Source organism: Scomber japonicus, chromosome 18, assembly GCF_027409825.1.
Source record: "Scomber japonicus isolate fScoJap1 chromosome 18, fScoJap1.pri, whole genome shotgun sequence".
Lineage (NCBI taxonomy): Eukaryota > Metazoa > Chordata > Actinopteri > Scombriformes > Scombridae > Scomber > Scomber japonicus.
Genome location: NC_070595.1, coordinates 5,764,445 through 5,778,964, shown reverse-complemented (window position 1 = coordinate 5,778,964; position 14,520 = coordinate 5,764,445). Strand labels below are relative to the sequence as shown.

Here is a 14,520-nt window from a genome sequence, read left to right as displayed (position 1 = left end):
CAAAATACAACATCAGCAGAAGCAGTGTTTTAACAGTGAATCAGGGTGTTTTAGAGGGGATTTCTCCTGTATAGATTAACTGTGATTGCTGCATAAAGGGCTAAAATTGTAATGCCTCCTGAGCCGTGTGCAGTGAAACACAGCTGGGAATTTTAAAGCCTTTGGATATAGATGAAAAGCTCCTAGTCTCTGTCAGACAGAAGTTTCTTTGTGTCTTGATTTAGAGAATGTGTTCCTGTTCTGTGATGAATTAAAGCCCTGGCACTGTGAGTGTCAGAGGAGGACAGTCGCTGCTGCCGCTGCTCGCAACGTTTTGATGAGTTCAGTCTCGAGACGTCAGCCTGAAACTCATCAGTCGGTGTCTCTAAAGAAAAGAAAAGGAGAAAAAAAAAAAGCATCCGGCCCCCTTGAAGGCATCTCAGTGTGATGGCGGTTCTTACCCTGCGTCCTCCTGTGTTGAGCCTCAGAGGGGTCAGGTACGGGTCAAAGATCATGTGGCTGGTCTCGATGTCAATGGGCGACTGCCTCTTCCCTATGGCGCACAGGTTCCAGGCTGAGTTCACCAGACCCCAGAAGGATGGGACTGGTGGGTGAGATGAGGATGAAGAGGGTGAGGGGAAAAAAGGGAAAGGTTGGGGGTTGGGGGTGGGTGGGGGGGGGTGGAGAGTAACAGCAGTAATTAGTATATATGTGCTGGTCTTCTACAAGATCAAACCATAAAAAACAGAGAGAAAGGGAGCTTCATTATGATGGGACAGGAGAAATGGGGAGTTTAGGGAGATTTGAATTTACATTATGGCTTCATTAAAAATCTTACTGGGAAAAAAAAGAGCTTTCATTAAAGTCTCCAGGTTATTAACTAAGGTAGAGAAACCGACTTTATTAAAGCCTGTCTGAAAGTTCTCCCACTAGCTTTCACTGCTTATAATCTACAGCGGCCATTTTCACCGGAGCGGTCTTGTCTTGTGACCTCTTAAAATGAAGCAATGTCTACTTGTGACACTCATCACTAGTTGTGGTCTCACTGCGGTCACGGCTTATAAGCAGGGGATTTTTTTTCCCCTTCACGTCTTCCTTCGGTCTTATTTGAAGAATTTTAAAAGGCCAGAAGAGGGGAAAGAGTGCAGTGCAGTATTTCAAAGCAAAACATTAAAAAATATATATTGAGAAAAATAAGAAAAAGTTGTTTTGTTTTGCTTGATCCTTTCAATCATCTTGTGACCCCTTAGATTTATCTAGGGACCCTCAGGTTCTCAGGTCCATACTAGCTTTCCTTCACATCAAAAGCTCACAGGTTCTATTCCAGATCAAATCACCTCAGTAGTAATGGGATATGATGGAGGTGCACTGTAAAAAATAAAAAAACAGAGAGAAAGATAAGGCCTTTGAACAGCTGTAGTGAGGGTAAAGAATCTAATTTGAAGGCATTTTGCAGATTGTTCCATGTGTAAGGTGCATTATAAGAGAAAGACATTTTTTCCTGTTTTGGTTCTGAATAATGGAGTGTAGAGAAAAAACCTATTCTGTGATCGAGTACCAATATCATGTGCCTTCAGGGTTAAAAGAGATGAAATATAGGGAGGCAGTAACTGTGGTGAAGCTTATATGAATATAAACCAGTGCTGATCTTGTCTCATCACCAGCCAACTCTTTGGTAAAGAGCACAGTGGGTGGATACTGTAGGGACTGTTAGTTATAAACCTTAAAGACCGTGTAAAGTGAAATCAGACATTTTCTTCTAAACACATTAAATATGTCATAAATGTATTTCTAAAAAAGGTGTAAAAAGCATTTCAACCATTTAGATTTGAATTGTGGAGCTAGGCTTCACAAACTGTGTTTCCAGATTTCTGTGTCAGGATTTAGTAGGCGGGTCTGAAATCTCCGCCGCGTTACGTAACGCGGCGGTAATTATCATAAACCCGCCCCTGCTGCTGCTGCAGTATAAATACATTCAGCGCATTAGCCTCAGTCGTTATCCAGTTCGCTCTCAGCTAGCTAACTAGTCATGACTCCTCCTCGTGTGTGCATCTTCACTGGAAGTCGGGATTTTTGAGCAGTCCGTTGTGTCTGTTTAGAGGTGCCGTACCGACCGCCTCCCTCCCCGGCTTACGTCCTCTCGTCCCGCCGGTGCTACTGGCATTACGTGCCCGCCACCGACCGTCTCCCTCACCGGCTTCGTGCCCGCCACCGACCGTCTCCCTCCCCGGCTTACGTCCTCTCGTCCCGCCGGCAGCAGGTGCTACTGGCATTACGTGCCCGCCACCGACCGTCTCCCTCCCCGGTTTACGTCCTCCCATCCCGCCGACAGCAGGTGCCTATATCACCGCCACCGACCGTCTCCCTCACCGGCTTACATCCTCCCATCCCGCCGACAGCAGGTGCCATCATCACCGCCACCGGCATTATGTGCCCGTCAGAGAGTGTAAGTAACGTTATGTGCTTATAAGTTATAATACTGTACATTTAGGCAATTAAATGCATTTTGCTGAATGTGCAAATCCTGAAAGTGATTTTACATCATGCACCGTCATGCCCGTGTAATGTTAGCATGCATGTAATCGTGACATAATTTGGCCTTATTCCCTGAGCGTCATCCATCTGACAACACAATGATAATCGACAGGTAATATTTTATGTGCACCAATATAGCTATGACAAGGAATTATATGTAGACTGAGGTTTTACGTTTGTGTGTAATGTAAAACATGGACCGAGGGACACCTAAAATGAGCGTCAAAGTGGCTTCCGAGGTACGTTGTGTGTATGTATGCAGTGTTCATGATGACAGCCTAATGTCTCTTTTCCTTATTCCTGTTTTCTTTTCCCATGTACAGGTCTCAGTGTCTTCCTCCAGCATATCTGGCAGCCACTGTTCCTGTGACTTACCTTGTGCCTAGACTTGGGCGGTATATATTTTTTTCAAGCCTTCATAGCTTCCAGACATTTACCTTGGTGTATGGTATTTATTACACATTTCTGGCGACTAATTTCCGTGGTGACTAAAACATTTGAAATTAAACCACTATAACAGTATGTAGCACTCAGAAAGCACCTTGCTATACTGCAACACCTTTATACCGCCCAAGCCTACTCCTGCCTCAGCCAATCTCAGGACCAGAGCTCCACCAGCTTCCATTGTAAAAGAAGTAAGTTGTGACACACACAAATATATCATTACTCAATAATACATTTATTTTACATTGGACACATTTTATAAACAAATAACAATATAAGCAAGCAATAAACTATAAATAATAAATCAATCTAAAGGGGAGGTTTAAAACCTGTGTATTCCCCATCTTCATCAGGGTACTCCTGATGAATGCGGAGGACATCACAGGAGGGGATGACAACCCGGTTGTCCTTTCCCAGGTATCCCCAGCACCAGGACACAAAACTCCTGTAGGCCAGGTAGCGAGCACGCCTGTAATAAAAAATGTAGAAAAATACTTTGATTTATATTTTTATGTATGTTTACTTTTGGTATGTTGTCCTCTGTGTAATCAAATTTGACACTGGAGCTGTCTTTCACAAAACATTGACATGTGTTGTCTTTTAGAAGAACCTATCCCAAACCAAACTGAACTTATTTGTTTCCCTCCACATTTTTTGTCATGTCTTACAGATTGGGACCTCAGAAGATGAGTTTGATTCATCAACCTGCAGTCTACCTCATCATATTGGCTAAATGGATGGACAAGAAAATGGACAGCAGTTTCCAAGGAATTTCCACGACCACACAGCTACATTTTCAGAAATAATAATAATAATCTAGTGATTGCTTGTATAAATGTCCAATCATGTGCATTCAGTTTATACATCTATATATCAAGGTGATGTACATGTTGGTTGATTTACTATGTAGTGAAAAACAGCTAAAGAATGAACCAGTATTTATCTGTCCAACATGAGAGTTTATATATAGCTCAGGAAGATGAAGGATTAAAATGGATACAGTCAAGCATCACTCATGTGCTTTGAGTGTAAATGAAATACACTGTATACATTAGTCAACTATAATATGATTGTATAAATGATGTAAGTTTATTCCCGGGTACTAAATCTTACCTCTCTTTGTAAGGCATGTCATTTGATCAACACAAGTGTAATTTATAAATATCCGAAATCAGTAAAACAATTATTATATTGTCTACGTTACCCAGATCTTTCCTTTTCCGCCAGTGGTCCATGGTCTGCCTGATAAATGTTTAGTGCATTCTGCAGGGAGTAGGGGTTCAGGCAGACTGGCTCCAAGCCTGGATGAAGAGTCATGCAGCGTGGCTCTTCAGGCAGCTCTCCACATCTACTCTGAACCTATAGGAATATGTGTAATAAGTGTTTTAGTGCTAGACATCTAGTATGCTGCTGCTTATGTATTCATTATTTGAATTATTATTGTGAAAAACAGTTTTTATTTACATACAGCATTCAGCTCCTTGCAGCAGACATGTTCAACCTCTGTGGGCATTGTTCTGCATTCTCCACATGTGCACCTGCACAAGTACATTTTTAATCACAGTGTGACAAATGTGCACCATTTCAGTTGTCAGTTCAGTATGAAGCCTGGTTCAGCAAAATGACCTAATCAGTTGAAGCATATTGTCTTATTCAGCCTGTGTGATGTAATGATGACATTCAGCAATCCACGAATTAATCAGAAGACAGGTAAGTAACTGACTAAGTGAAACTGGCTAGTGTTATATTTAACTTTTTTGTAGTCTAATTAGTTACCTAATGCGTTTCCCCACATTTGTTGAATAATGTGATCTGAAAAAACGAGTAAAATGCCTCCTTTCAAAGCTGGACAAACTGAATTTACTTGGGTTTACCACCCACTACACTCTTAGAAAGAAATACTAGTACTACCTTTATTAGGTATAAACAAAAGGAGTAATTAAATTAACGAAACAGTAATAAAAATCAAGTGTTTAATCTGTGAACAGACAAAACAATCACAATTCTTCATTACATGAAACCCTAACGTTTTTAGCTAGTCAGTGGGAGCGTACCTCGGCAGCTAACTCGGTTGCTAGCTCGGCGTCAGTATCCCATAGCAGATAGTCAGTAATACATATTGCTAACTTGCATAAATAGGAGACATACATTACCATTCTGTTGCAGACTGTGAGGCACGAGATTGTGCATGTTCATTGTCTGACTCCGAGTCAGTGTCTGGCTCTGATGGCTCAAACATGTAGGGCTGGGTCACTGCAATGCTGTTAGCGCGAGCGTCCATTGCTACTGTTGCTATGTTACACGGAGGCGGCCCCCTTCCGCGCGTGGGTGTGTTTCCAGCGCCTTCAGCAGACACGCCCCCAGCGTTTGGCAGCACAGAGAAGTGCTTGATTTTTCATGATTTTAAAAGATAATTTTACATACTTAGACAATTTTTCTAGCATTCAAATTTGGAAGGATGGTTAATAACACATCTGTCTGTGATGTGACTAACTCAGAACACAAATATATTTTCACTTTACACGGTCTTTAAGGCTGATGAATCAAGCTTGGTATGCTCCTGCTTGGTTGGAATGAAAGCCCTTGATGGAATAGTTTGGACATTCCTACCTTCATCCATAAAGCACAACAAAACCAGCATCCATCATCATGACATGACATTTACAGTAAAACATCAAAGCCTGCATATATCATCTCAGTTTTGGAAACCTCACCATGGACTGACGTGCTGTAAATTGGAGCAGAATGACACCCAGAGGTGATTTCTTTAGATAGGTGTGTCTCTGTTTATTATACAAAGATGCTGAACAACAGAAAATGACAGTTATCAGATCTTTTAGGTTTACTGTTATAGTTATTGTTCTTAGTCTGAACAAATCTTTGCACTCAGCAAATGTTTTAAGGGTTCAAACTTTCATAAGGTGCTTAGGGCTGTCCAGATAACCGCAAAAACGAATCACCGCAGTACCAAGAGGCCCACCGCGGGGCATGTTGGACCACCGCCCCCACCGCACGTCGCAGCAGTGAAAAAAATGAAGTGGACGTGGCTGAACTGTTTTGGACTTAGCAGTGACAAACGCAATGACAAGCGCTAGGGATCACAAAGCCTGAGCAATGGGCCTCTGTCACTCCTTAGTGGGAGCGTTCTCCCAGAGCTGGCTGAAGAGAAGAGATCTGGCCAAAGCGCAAGTGGAGCTCCAAACCCCGCAGCACGGGCTCATAATGGTAAAATAGCCTTCAGAAATGATATATTGATATATATATTATATATTATAATACTGTAACCACGAAGACAGGCTGACAGACCGTTATGCAAATATGTTGAAATAAATTATTGATGCAGTCGAGCTAAAAAGTTGCTGGCTGACTGAGATGGTTAAAATATTTTTCGTTTAGGAAAAAATACACTGAAACGAAAAATATTTAAAAATGTAGCCTAGGCTATTCATTAAAGAAAAACTAAGCAAGTGTAACCGGCCCAATTTCAGTTCAATAATTTAACGTTTGTCACTCGTCCATGCAGGACTGTCCAACGAGATGGGGCTCCAAACAGAGAATGGTGGATGGACAGACGGACGGGGAGTCTGGCGGTATCACCGCATACTGCGCTGTTGAGCCGCTCTGACTCACCGCAGGAGAAATTCCCTAACCGCGACAGCCCTAAAGGTGCTTCTTTTTTTTTTTGCTAGTTTCTTTAAAATGTGTTAATAATAATAATGACAACAGTGCTAACCATGATGACGCTCAGTATTGAATTCAGTCTCAGTTATAATTTAACATGGTCAGTGAGAGCAGCTTCACATGCTGTCTGGTGTAAGGTGGCTCCAGCTGCATCAGCCACAGCTGTAAGTTCTTTGTGAAAAATGAAGAAGTCATTAAACTGAGAAAATGAAAATGGAATTCTGACTGTAACATCAGTAAACCAGTGAGCATCTGTTGAGTCAACTGAATACTTTCAGTTTATTGGACTTGTTATCTCGAGCTGAGTTCATTTAACACTTGATTTTACATCAACTCATGAGATGAATTTCAACCAATTAAGTTCAGTTAAAGGGAGCATGTTGTGCTTTATTTATATAGTGTTAGAATGATGTTGGATATATATTTATCACAAACATGGTCAAAGCTCTATATGAAGAAAACGCTGAATGCAAACAAGCCTGCTCTGAACACTTAGTTGTGATGTTTTTTTGTTGTTGTTTGTTGCTAAGGTTTTTCCATGCATTGTTTGCATTATCCACGCTCAGCCAATCAGACCAAAGTGGGTTCCTAAGGAGGGGAGCCTTAAAGAGACAGGAGCTAAAACAGCCTGTTTCAGACAGTATAAAGAGGCAGTATAAGTCAAATAAGATGTTTTATGCTCTGTACATGAAAAGCTATTCCTCTAAAGCCCCCAGAATATAAGTATACCCCTTTAACTCACAGACAGCAGGGACAGTTTTAAGTTGCTTCATATATTTTACAGTGTGGCAGGTGAGCTAGAAATGTGGTCCTCTGCAGTCATTTTATATGTTATCTTTTATTATGTGACACTTCTGTTTCCTGTCAATTGCATCTTTGGATTTTACATCAAGAAGACCAATGAAAATAAAATCATCTATGAGGCAGATCAACTTTTTCCCTTTTAATCAAGTTTTTTTTTTCAAAATGTTTTATTTACTGAATGATTAATTGTATTACATATTATTATATGTTATCTTTTCATATATCCCACAAGGATAAGCCCAAGGAAGGGAAAGCCCAATTTGTATGATACTCTCCATCACACTGGGGGTAAATATGCAGCATTACCACATAGTAGTCTATATACCATGTGACTTTGCACATATCCTAATTCTATGATACTTATGTCTACATGATATGTATGATATGTGACTCTACAAGCAGGAAACATCAGATCTGTGTAGGATCAGACGCTGCAGGCTCAGTCTCTTCCACCAGCTGATCCTCTGCCACCACATGATTACTGAGATCCTATATCCTGTGATGTTGAACAAGAGCGTGGGGCTGATAGCTGACCTAAAGACAGCCAGATGTAGGCTGCATGACTTAACACAACTGTATGCTGAGCAGAGGTCAGGTCTGCAACAAACAGAGAGGTACACAATGTGCATATTCAAAAAAAGTGCACACATAAAACCTTAGATTATCTTAAATCCACTGTCATTTTGAGATACACACACACATAAGAGCACACACACATACAGAAGAGAGGGCTCATCACAACCTAAACTGTCATCATGCTTGTCAGAGACGGGCTTAATGACAACTCTGTGTGTAAAACAGCTGTCATTATGATCAAAAACCTAATCGCCAGCAGTCCGTGTGCTCAGCTCAGATTCAGGCTAAAAGAGAGAAATGTTCAAATGTTTGATGGATGGGAGTATTTGGTCAGTAAAATATAGTTTTTAAAAACCCCAGCCTTTTGCTGCTTTCCTCTTCATTTCTCTCCTTCTCCATCTCTCTCTTCTTCCATCCATCCATCCATCCATCCTTTCAACCCCTCCCACCTCCTTTTTTCTGGCAGTATTCAGTGGAGGAGTAAAGTGACAGATGTGGCAGCCCTGACCTGCAGAGTGCAATCCTGACCTCTGCTCAGCACACAGCCGCATGTCAACACACTGTTATATCACGCAGCTGTGTGTGTGTGTGCGTGTGCGTGCATGCAGGCGTGTGTGTGACAGACAGACAAACCCTGCATGTTACAATTGGAGGCTGAAAATTGAGAAATTTTGTCTTTATCATTGTTTACCTGTGATTTTTTGAGTGAAAGAGGAAACGTGATTGAGCCAGAGTGTGTACAAAGACTTCACCTAAAGGCCTTAACACACTGTTCGATATTGCCGAGCTTCCAGATTCATTGCACATCACACTGTGTCAGAGGGGTGTCATGAAATCTTGGTCGAGATCTATATCAGAGTATACAATAACAAATTTGAGGAATGTCATATTGGGTGAGAATGTGTTTTGAATCATACTGCTGTGATGTAAATATGAGCGGGGACACATCATCAACCTGTGTCTTCTATATGCACTGCTGCTGGTTCAGACTGAAATATATCTCAACAGCAATCAATAGCAATAGATTGAAATTTGGTAAACACACCCAAAGTCTCCAGAAGATGAAACCCAATGAAGCTCAACTTCTGTCAAAAATCCCTCTATTCACAATTCTGATGTCATCATACCAATCAATTAATGATATTTCCAATCAGTCTCTTAGATACCATTCTTTAAATTACACTGCAATTCTACCATTCTGTCTTTCAGACCTACTATTGCTCGATCCACCTTGTCTCCATCACCACTACGACCTCAACGATATCCAGGGAGACTCTTCCAAAGGTTCCTATCAACCACCTGCTGACTCCACTCAACCACCAGCAGTGTCTAGACTCTAAGGGGAATCCTGTTCTATCTATCTGTTGTATCTCTCCATCTTTACACGTGTCTGAACATGGAGTGCCCTTATAGCTGAGTGATAACAGCACAAGTTATATACCTGCAACGTCCCTGGTTGGAGTCTGACCATGGACCTTTATTACATTTATTACCCATTTCTCTCTCTCCTCTTGTCTCCTGTTGGCCTCTCTGCAACTGTAATAAAGACAAAAACACCCAAAATAAAAGGAAAAAAACACTTTATGAAGATCCTTCACCATTGACGGAGTCTAATCGTCCATCCAAGAATCTCTTCTGTCGTTAACTTTGGTGAGCATCTATAATTCTGTCTTACTGGTAGAAAGACTGAAATGACATCGGCTTCAGCCAGACACCACAGCTGCTCTGTAGTGCAGCTTATGCCTATTGACTGTTGTTGAACAGACACCATGAGAAACCCTCACTGTGCGTTCTGACAGAGCATGAAGCACGATTGCTTTGCGATGAAAAGACGAGAATTTGCCTTGGTGGTGCGAATGAATATGGAGATCGAACACAAAAAAATGTGTTTTGGCTGTTTTGGGTTAACCAAACACAGTCTACAACAAATTCATGCAAATAACACAGAGGTATAATTTGCTTTGTCATCTGTCTGAATGCACCTTTAGAAAGTATTTCAGAGAGCCAGAATAATATTAACTAAATCATACAATCAAAACCCATATCGGCAACAAAATAGTCAATGTCAATTCTGATCTTTTCACCACTATTATATTACCAGTGATTTGGAAATGACATACTGCCTTTAATCCATTACTCACATTGCCCTGAATGGTTATTCACAGAGCTACAGAACACCCATAACTGATAAATGAATAATGTAAATTGCACAGTGTATGGAAGCCTGTACTGTACATGTATTTAAAATGTGAGTGTTTATACAGTATTTATGTCCTGAGCATGTCTGTCCCAAAGGAGATGTTTTTGGACATTAGCAGACGCCTGGAAAAGGACCAGATTACACAAAGGTCTACATCTGCCAAATACTTAAACAGGAGACAGCGTGAGACAGAACACGCCCCAAAGGTTTCTATTCTGCACATGGATAATATTTAACCTTAACAGGGTCATTTAGTGGAGAAAGACTGAGGGACACTGAGACAAAGAGAGGGACAGAGAAAGAAAGAGGATGGAGGCAGAAGGGTGTAGATACAGGGAGGAAGCCTGGGGACCTGCAATCCTTTTTAATATTAATAAATCTGACTGGGTTCAAATGGTGGGGAAAAGAGAGAGAGACAAAAAAAAGACAGAGAGAGGACGGCGATAATGAGTGAGTCAGGGCAGCCTGAGGATCCAAGATGATTCTTGAAAGAAAACACTGAGGTTCAAGACTTGTGTGTTAAGTGATAAGAAGATACTTGCTGGATGATGACTTCTGGAAAGCAGCCAGTATTATACTCTCTGATAGGACATGAACATTAATGTTTAAAGTATGAATCTGGTCAGTTTTGTCTTATTGTTAACAAATCTCAGACATGTCTCGATCTCAAGGGTGTTTTGAACCAGACTTGAGTCTCAGGCGCAGGAGAAAGTCAAAAATGGTAGACAGGACATAGAGAGCTATTGGGACTGACCAGCACAAATAAGCAGATATCTACCCAGCTACAGCAGTTCACCAACTAGCCCCACCAGTAGTGATTTGGCACTATACAAATAAAGATTGACTGATTGATTGATTGATTGATTGATTGATTGATTGATTGTCACTACATCACTAAGCTCCAGTCAAGGCAGATGTTAAAGGGTTTAAAGGTGAGTTTTTCTTCTTTAAAGCAAATTAAAGAGTACAATCTAGAACTGTTCTATATAAAAGGTGCCTTGAGATAACTTTTGTTTGCATTTCACAGGGATAGGCACTTTGAAGTGTGACCATGGCTTGAAATGGAAATTCCTCAAAATTGAACATTTCACTGATATGCCACACCAGCCAAACACAGTAAAACTCACTAAGTTAAAATTGTATCTAGTTTGGGTCAATATAGTACCAGCACAAGATTGGGTTGACTTTAGCAATCTGTTATTAGCAGGGACCACACAGAAAGCTTTAGCTAAAAAACTGTAACAAATAGGGCTGGGTATTGTCAATGATTTGCTGAATCGATTCAATTCCGATTCACAGGATCCCGATTCGATCCGATCCGATTCGATTCGATTCAATTTTATGTTGCCAGAGTTTCTGTTTTGTAAGTCAGACAATAGTTTTAACACGCAATCATGTGTGGACATCAAATTCTCCAAGAGTAAAGTTAAATGATGAGTCTGATCCAACACTGGGATCTAGCATGATAGCATCTATGTGTATTTACCCTTAAGACCAGTGGCATTTTATATCATGTCATTTTGAATTATGTTGTCATCATGTAACCAATGATTTTCAAAAAATGCACATAAAGATTATGGATAAGCATGTCAGTTCAAATACAAGACAAAGTTATAAATTCTCAAATTATAATTATTATTTTAAATTTCATGCTTCCATCTATTCTCTCTGAAAAAATCGATTCACAGAATTTTGAATCGATATCGAATTTTTAAATAGAAAATTGATATTAATTGATGGATCGATTTTTTGGACACACCCCTACAAATGTATTGTTCCATCTACAACACCATGTGACATCCAACAATGATTAACAATCAATAGGAAACTGTGACATGTAAGTTTAGATTGTAATAAGCTTTAGTTTGGGTAAATAATCAAACATGAAAAATTAACACCAGGTTAAAACAACCCTTTGTCTTTAGAGGCTTTCTGGCTAACATAAGCCCAGTACTGTGTTGGTCTTATAGTGTACACTGTTACATTAACAGATGTTGAGATTTCAACACCTCTTAAGAAGCAAACCGTCAGGTCTCTGTTTTCATGTGTGAAAATGGCAACTGTTACTTTCAAATTAAACACATAACTCATACAGTGAAGAGCATACACCCTATACCCAGTGTACTCACACATCCATGTAGCACCTACACCACTGGCACAAAGCAATAGGAATGACACCTATGAGAGCTAGATAAAAGCACTTTAAAAGATAGGAACAAGTAGTAAAAATTGGAGAGAAAATGTGAGTAACTACTGTTTTGACTGGACTTTGAAACGTTGATTCACTATCAGCGAGCCAAGAGTTCACAGCAGGTGGGTGGATGATTGGGAGAGCAGAGTTACGCGGTTGGTGGTGGAAATCACAAGCTGAGATGAGGTGTGAGGCCACGCTGTTTGTTTCAGGATAAGTCACAATGAATGTTTCCCTGTGCGTGTCACGCCAGGTTTCGGCTCATCAAGTCAAATCAATTTGAAGTGACCCACCTCACTCAGAAAACAATAGCCATTAAGTAGATTGGTTACTTGTAAAAATATGAGTTTTGCCACTTTCAGAATTGATGTGTCACAGCGGGGGAATGCACTCTTCTGTCACATTAACCTTTCTTGTTCTTTACAAAAGCAATTTATCCTCTGAAATGATTTCATTGTCAGCTCCTGCTACAGCAGACGCCATAATGGAAGTACCTTATCAGACATCCATTCTGTTAGTGCTGCTGCATCCCCTGCACTTCACTGTTTGTCTGAGATCCTGCATACACATACACACACACACACACACACACACACACACACCATGCATCCCTACTTCCATGTCTAACTTTTATCTATATTTATATCCTTTGTTTCTCTGTAACAAACTTGTTTCCTAAAAGGGCATCATAAATAAATCAACATGACTTGAATTAGACAGAACAAAGTTTCTTACACTTGGGGCACCTAAACAATTCATGCATTTCTGGTATAATGTCTTATCAGACAAATTAAATAAAAGTATTGCTTAGTCTTCTATAAAAGAAAAACAAGTTCAACTCCAAAGACTGCTTATTAAGCAGGGCCAGATGAAACCACTGGAGGGGCCCTGGGGCAAAAATATTCTGGTGGCCACCTTTTACCAACACAGTCTGCTTTTTCATTGCTCAGTGCTTTGTCTATGTATCAGTTACTATTTAGCAATGACTAAGTATTTTATATTAACTTTATTAAGCACAGATTTACTTTGTAAAATAAACTTGAGCTGCAGTGATTGGTTGATTGATCTATTACATTAATTGGCAACTATTTTAATAATCATTTTGAGTCATTCTTTAAGAAAAAAAGTCTAAATTCTCTTATTCCAGCTTCTTCAATGTGAATAATGTGTGATGTCTGTGATAGTAAACTGAATATTTTGTGGTTTTAGACAAAACAAACAGACATTTGAAGTAAGTTGTCATTTTGAGGAAATTGTGATCTAAATCTTTATGGTCCCAACAACTAATCATTTAATCAACACATTCATTGATGAAAACAATCATTAGTTGTAGCCTTAAAATAAACCCTGTCAGCACCATGTACACTAAATTACTATAGCTGGTTGTCATACTGTAGTAACGCAGCACACTTTTGTGCCTCATGAGTTTTTCAGGTGGTCTGCAGTCAGGAAAAAATGATAAAGGCCTTAAAACTAAATTCTACCTGAGGGCCCCTCTATATGATTAACTAACACAGGTGGTATTTAAGTGTATTATGTGCTTTATTGGTACATACTGTATTAAATCCCCTGAAAACTGAGTTTCAGATCTTAAGTATAAATAAATATTAAAGTAAATAAAGTCCAGGAAAATAAATATTCCTAGTAATTATTTGATTTAGTTTAAAACAGAGATAATCAGGTAGTTTGATCAGATTTGATATAAGAGCAACATTTCCATAAATGCTATCACATTTTGATTCAACTGTTTCTAAATCCTGAGTGGAAAAACAACTCTGTATATACCCCAACACACTTTAACACCACCATAAGCCACAGCCTCAAATAACCAATAACTGTTCACTTCAATCAGCTTCTATAAGACAGGTGCAACAAAAACTGAACATTATAACCTCCATAAAAGAAGAATTTATTGCATTTAATTAAATCACTAAAGTCTGATTGCGACACAGTAAACCTGGGACTCTGGGCAGTTGCCTGCTTTTCCCAGAGTGCTATAGTGCTCACTGTTCTGCATCTTCATTCTACATTTGCAATTTGGAGAGGAGACGGAAAAGGCCCAGAAATCAAGACAGATTGTCTGTCAAATCAAAACATGTTTGTCAAAGTT

The 14,520-nt window shown here is 39.9% G+C and overlaps 2 protein-coding genes across 2 annotated transcripts in view; one reads left to right on the top strand and one right to left on the bottom strand.

Moving 5' to 3' along the window:
- LOC128379506 (uncharacterized) overlaps positions 1 to 14,520 on the top strand; it is a 388,452-nt gene that overhangs the window by 174,786 nt on the left and 199,146 nt on the right. The gene's annotated exons all lie outside the window — the stretch shown is intronic.
- The window catches only part of LOC128379499 (carbonic anhydrase-related protein 10-like), a 113,440-nt gene that overhangs the window by 45,777 nt on the left and 53,143 nt on the right, over positions 1 to 14,520 (bottom strand). The window contains exon 3 of the mRNA XM_053339135.1: positions 441 to 583. Within this exon, the coding sequence (XP_053195110.1) occupies positions 441 to 583 (143 nt within the window). The remainder of the gene's footprint in view (positions 1 to 440; positions 584 to 14,520) is intronic.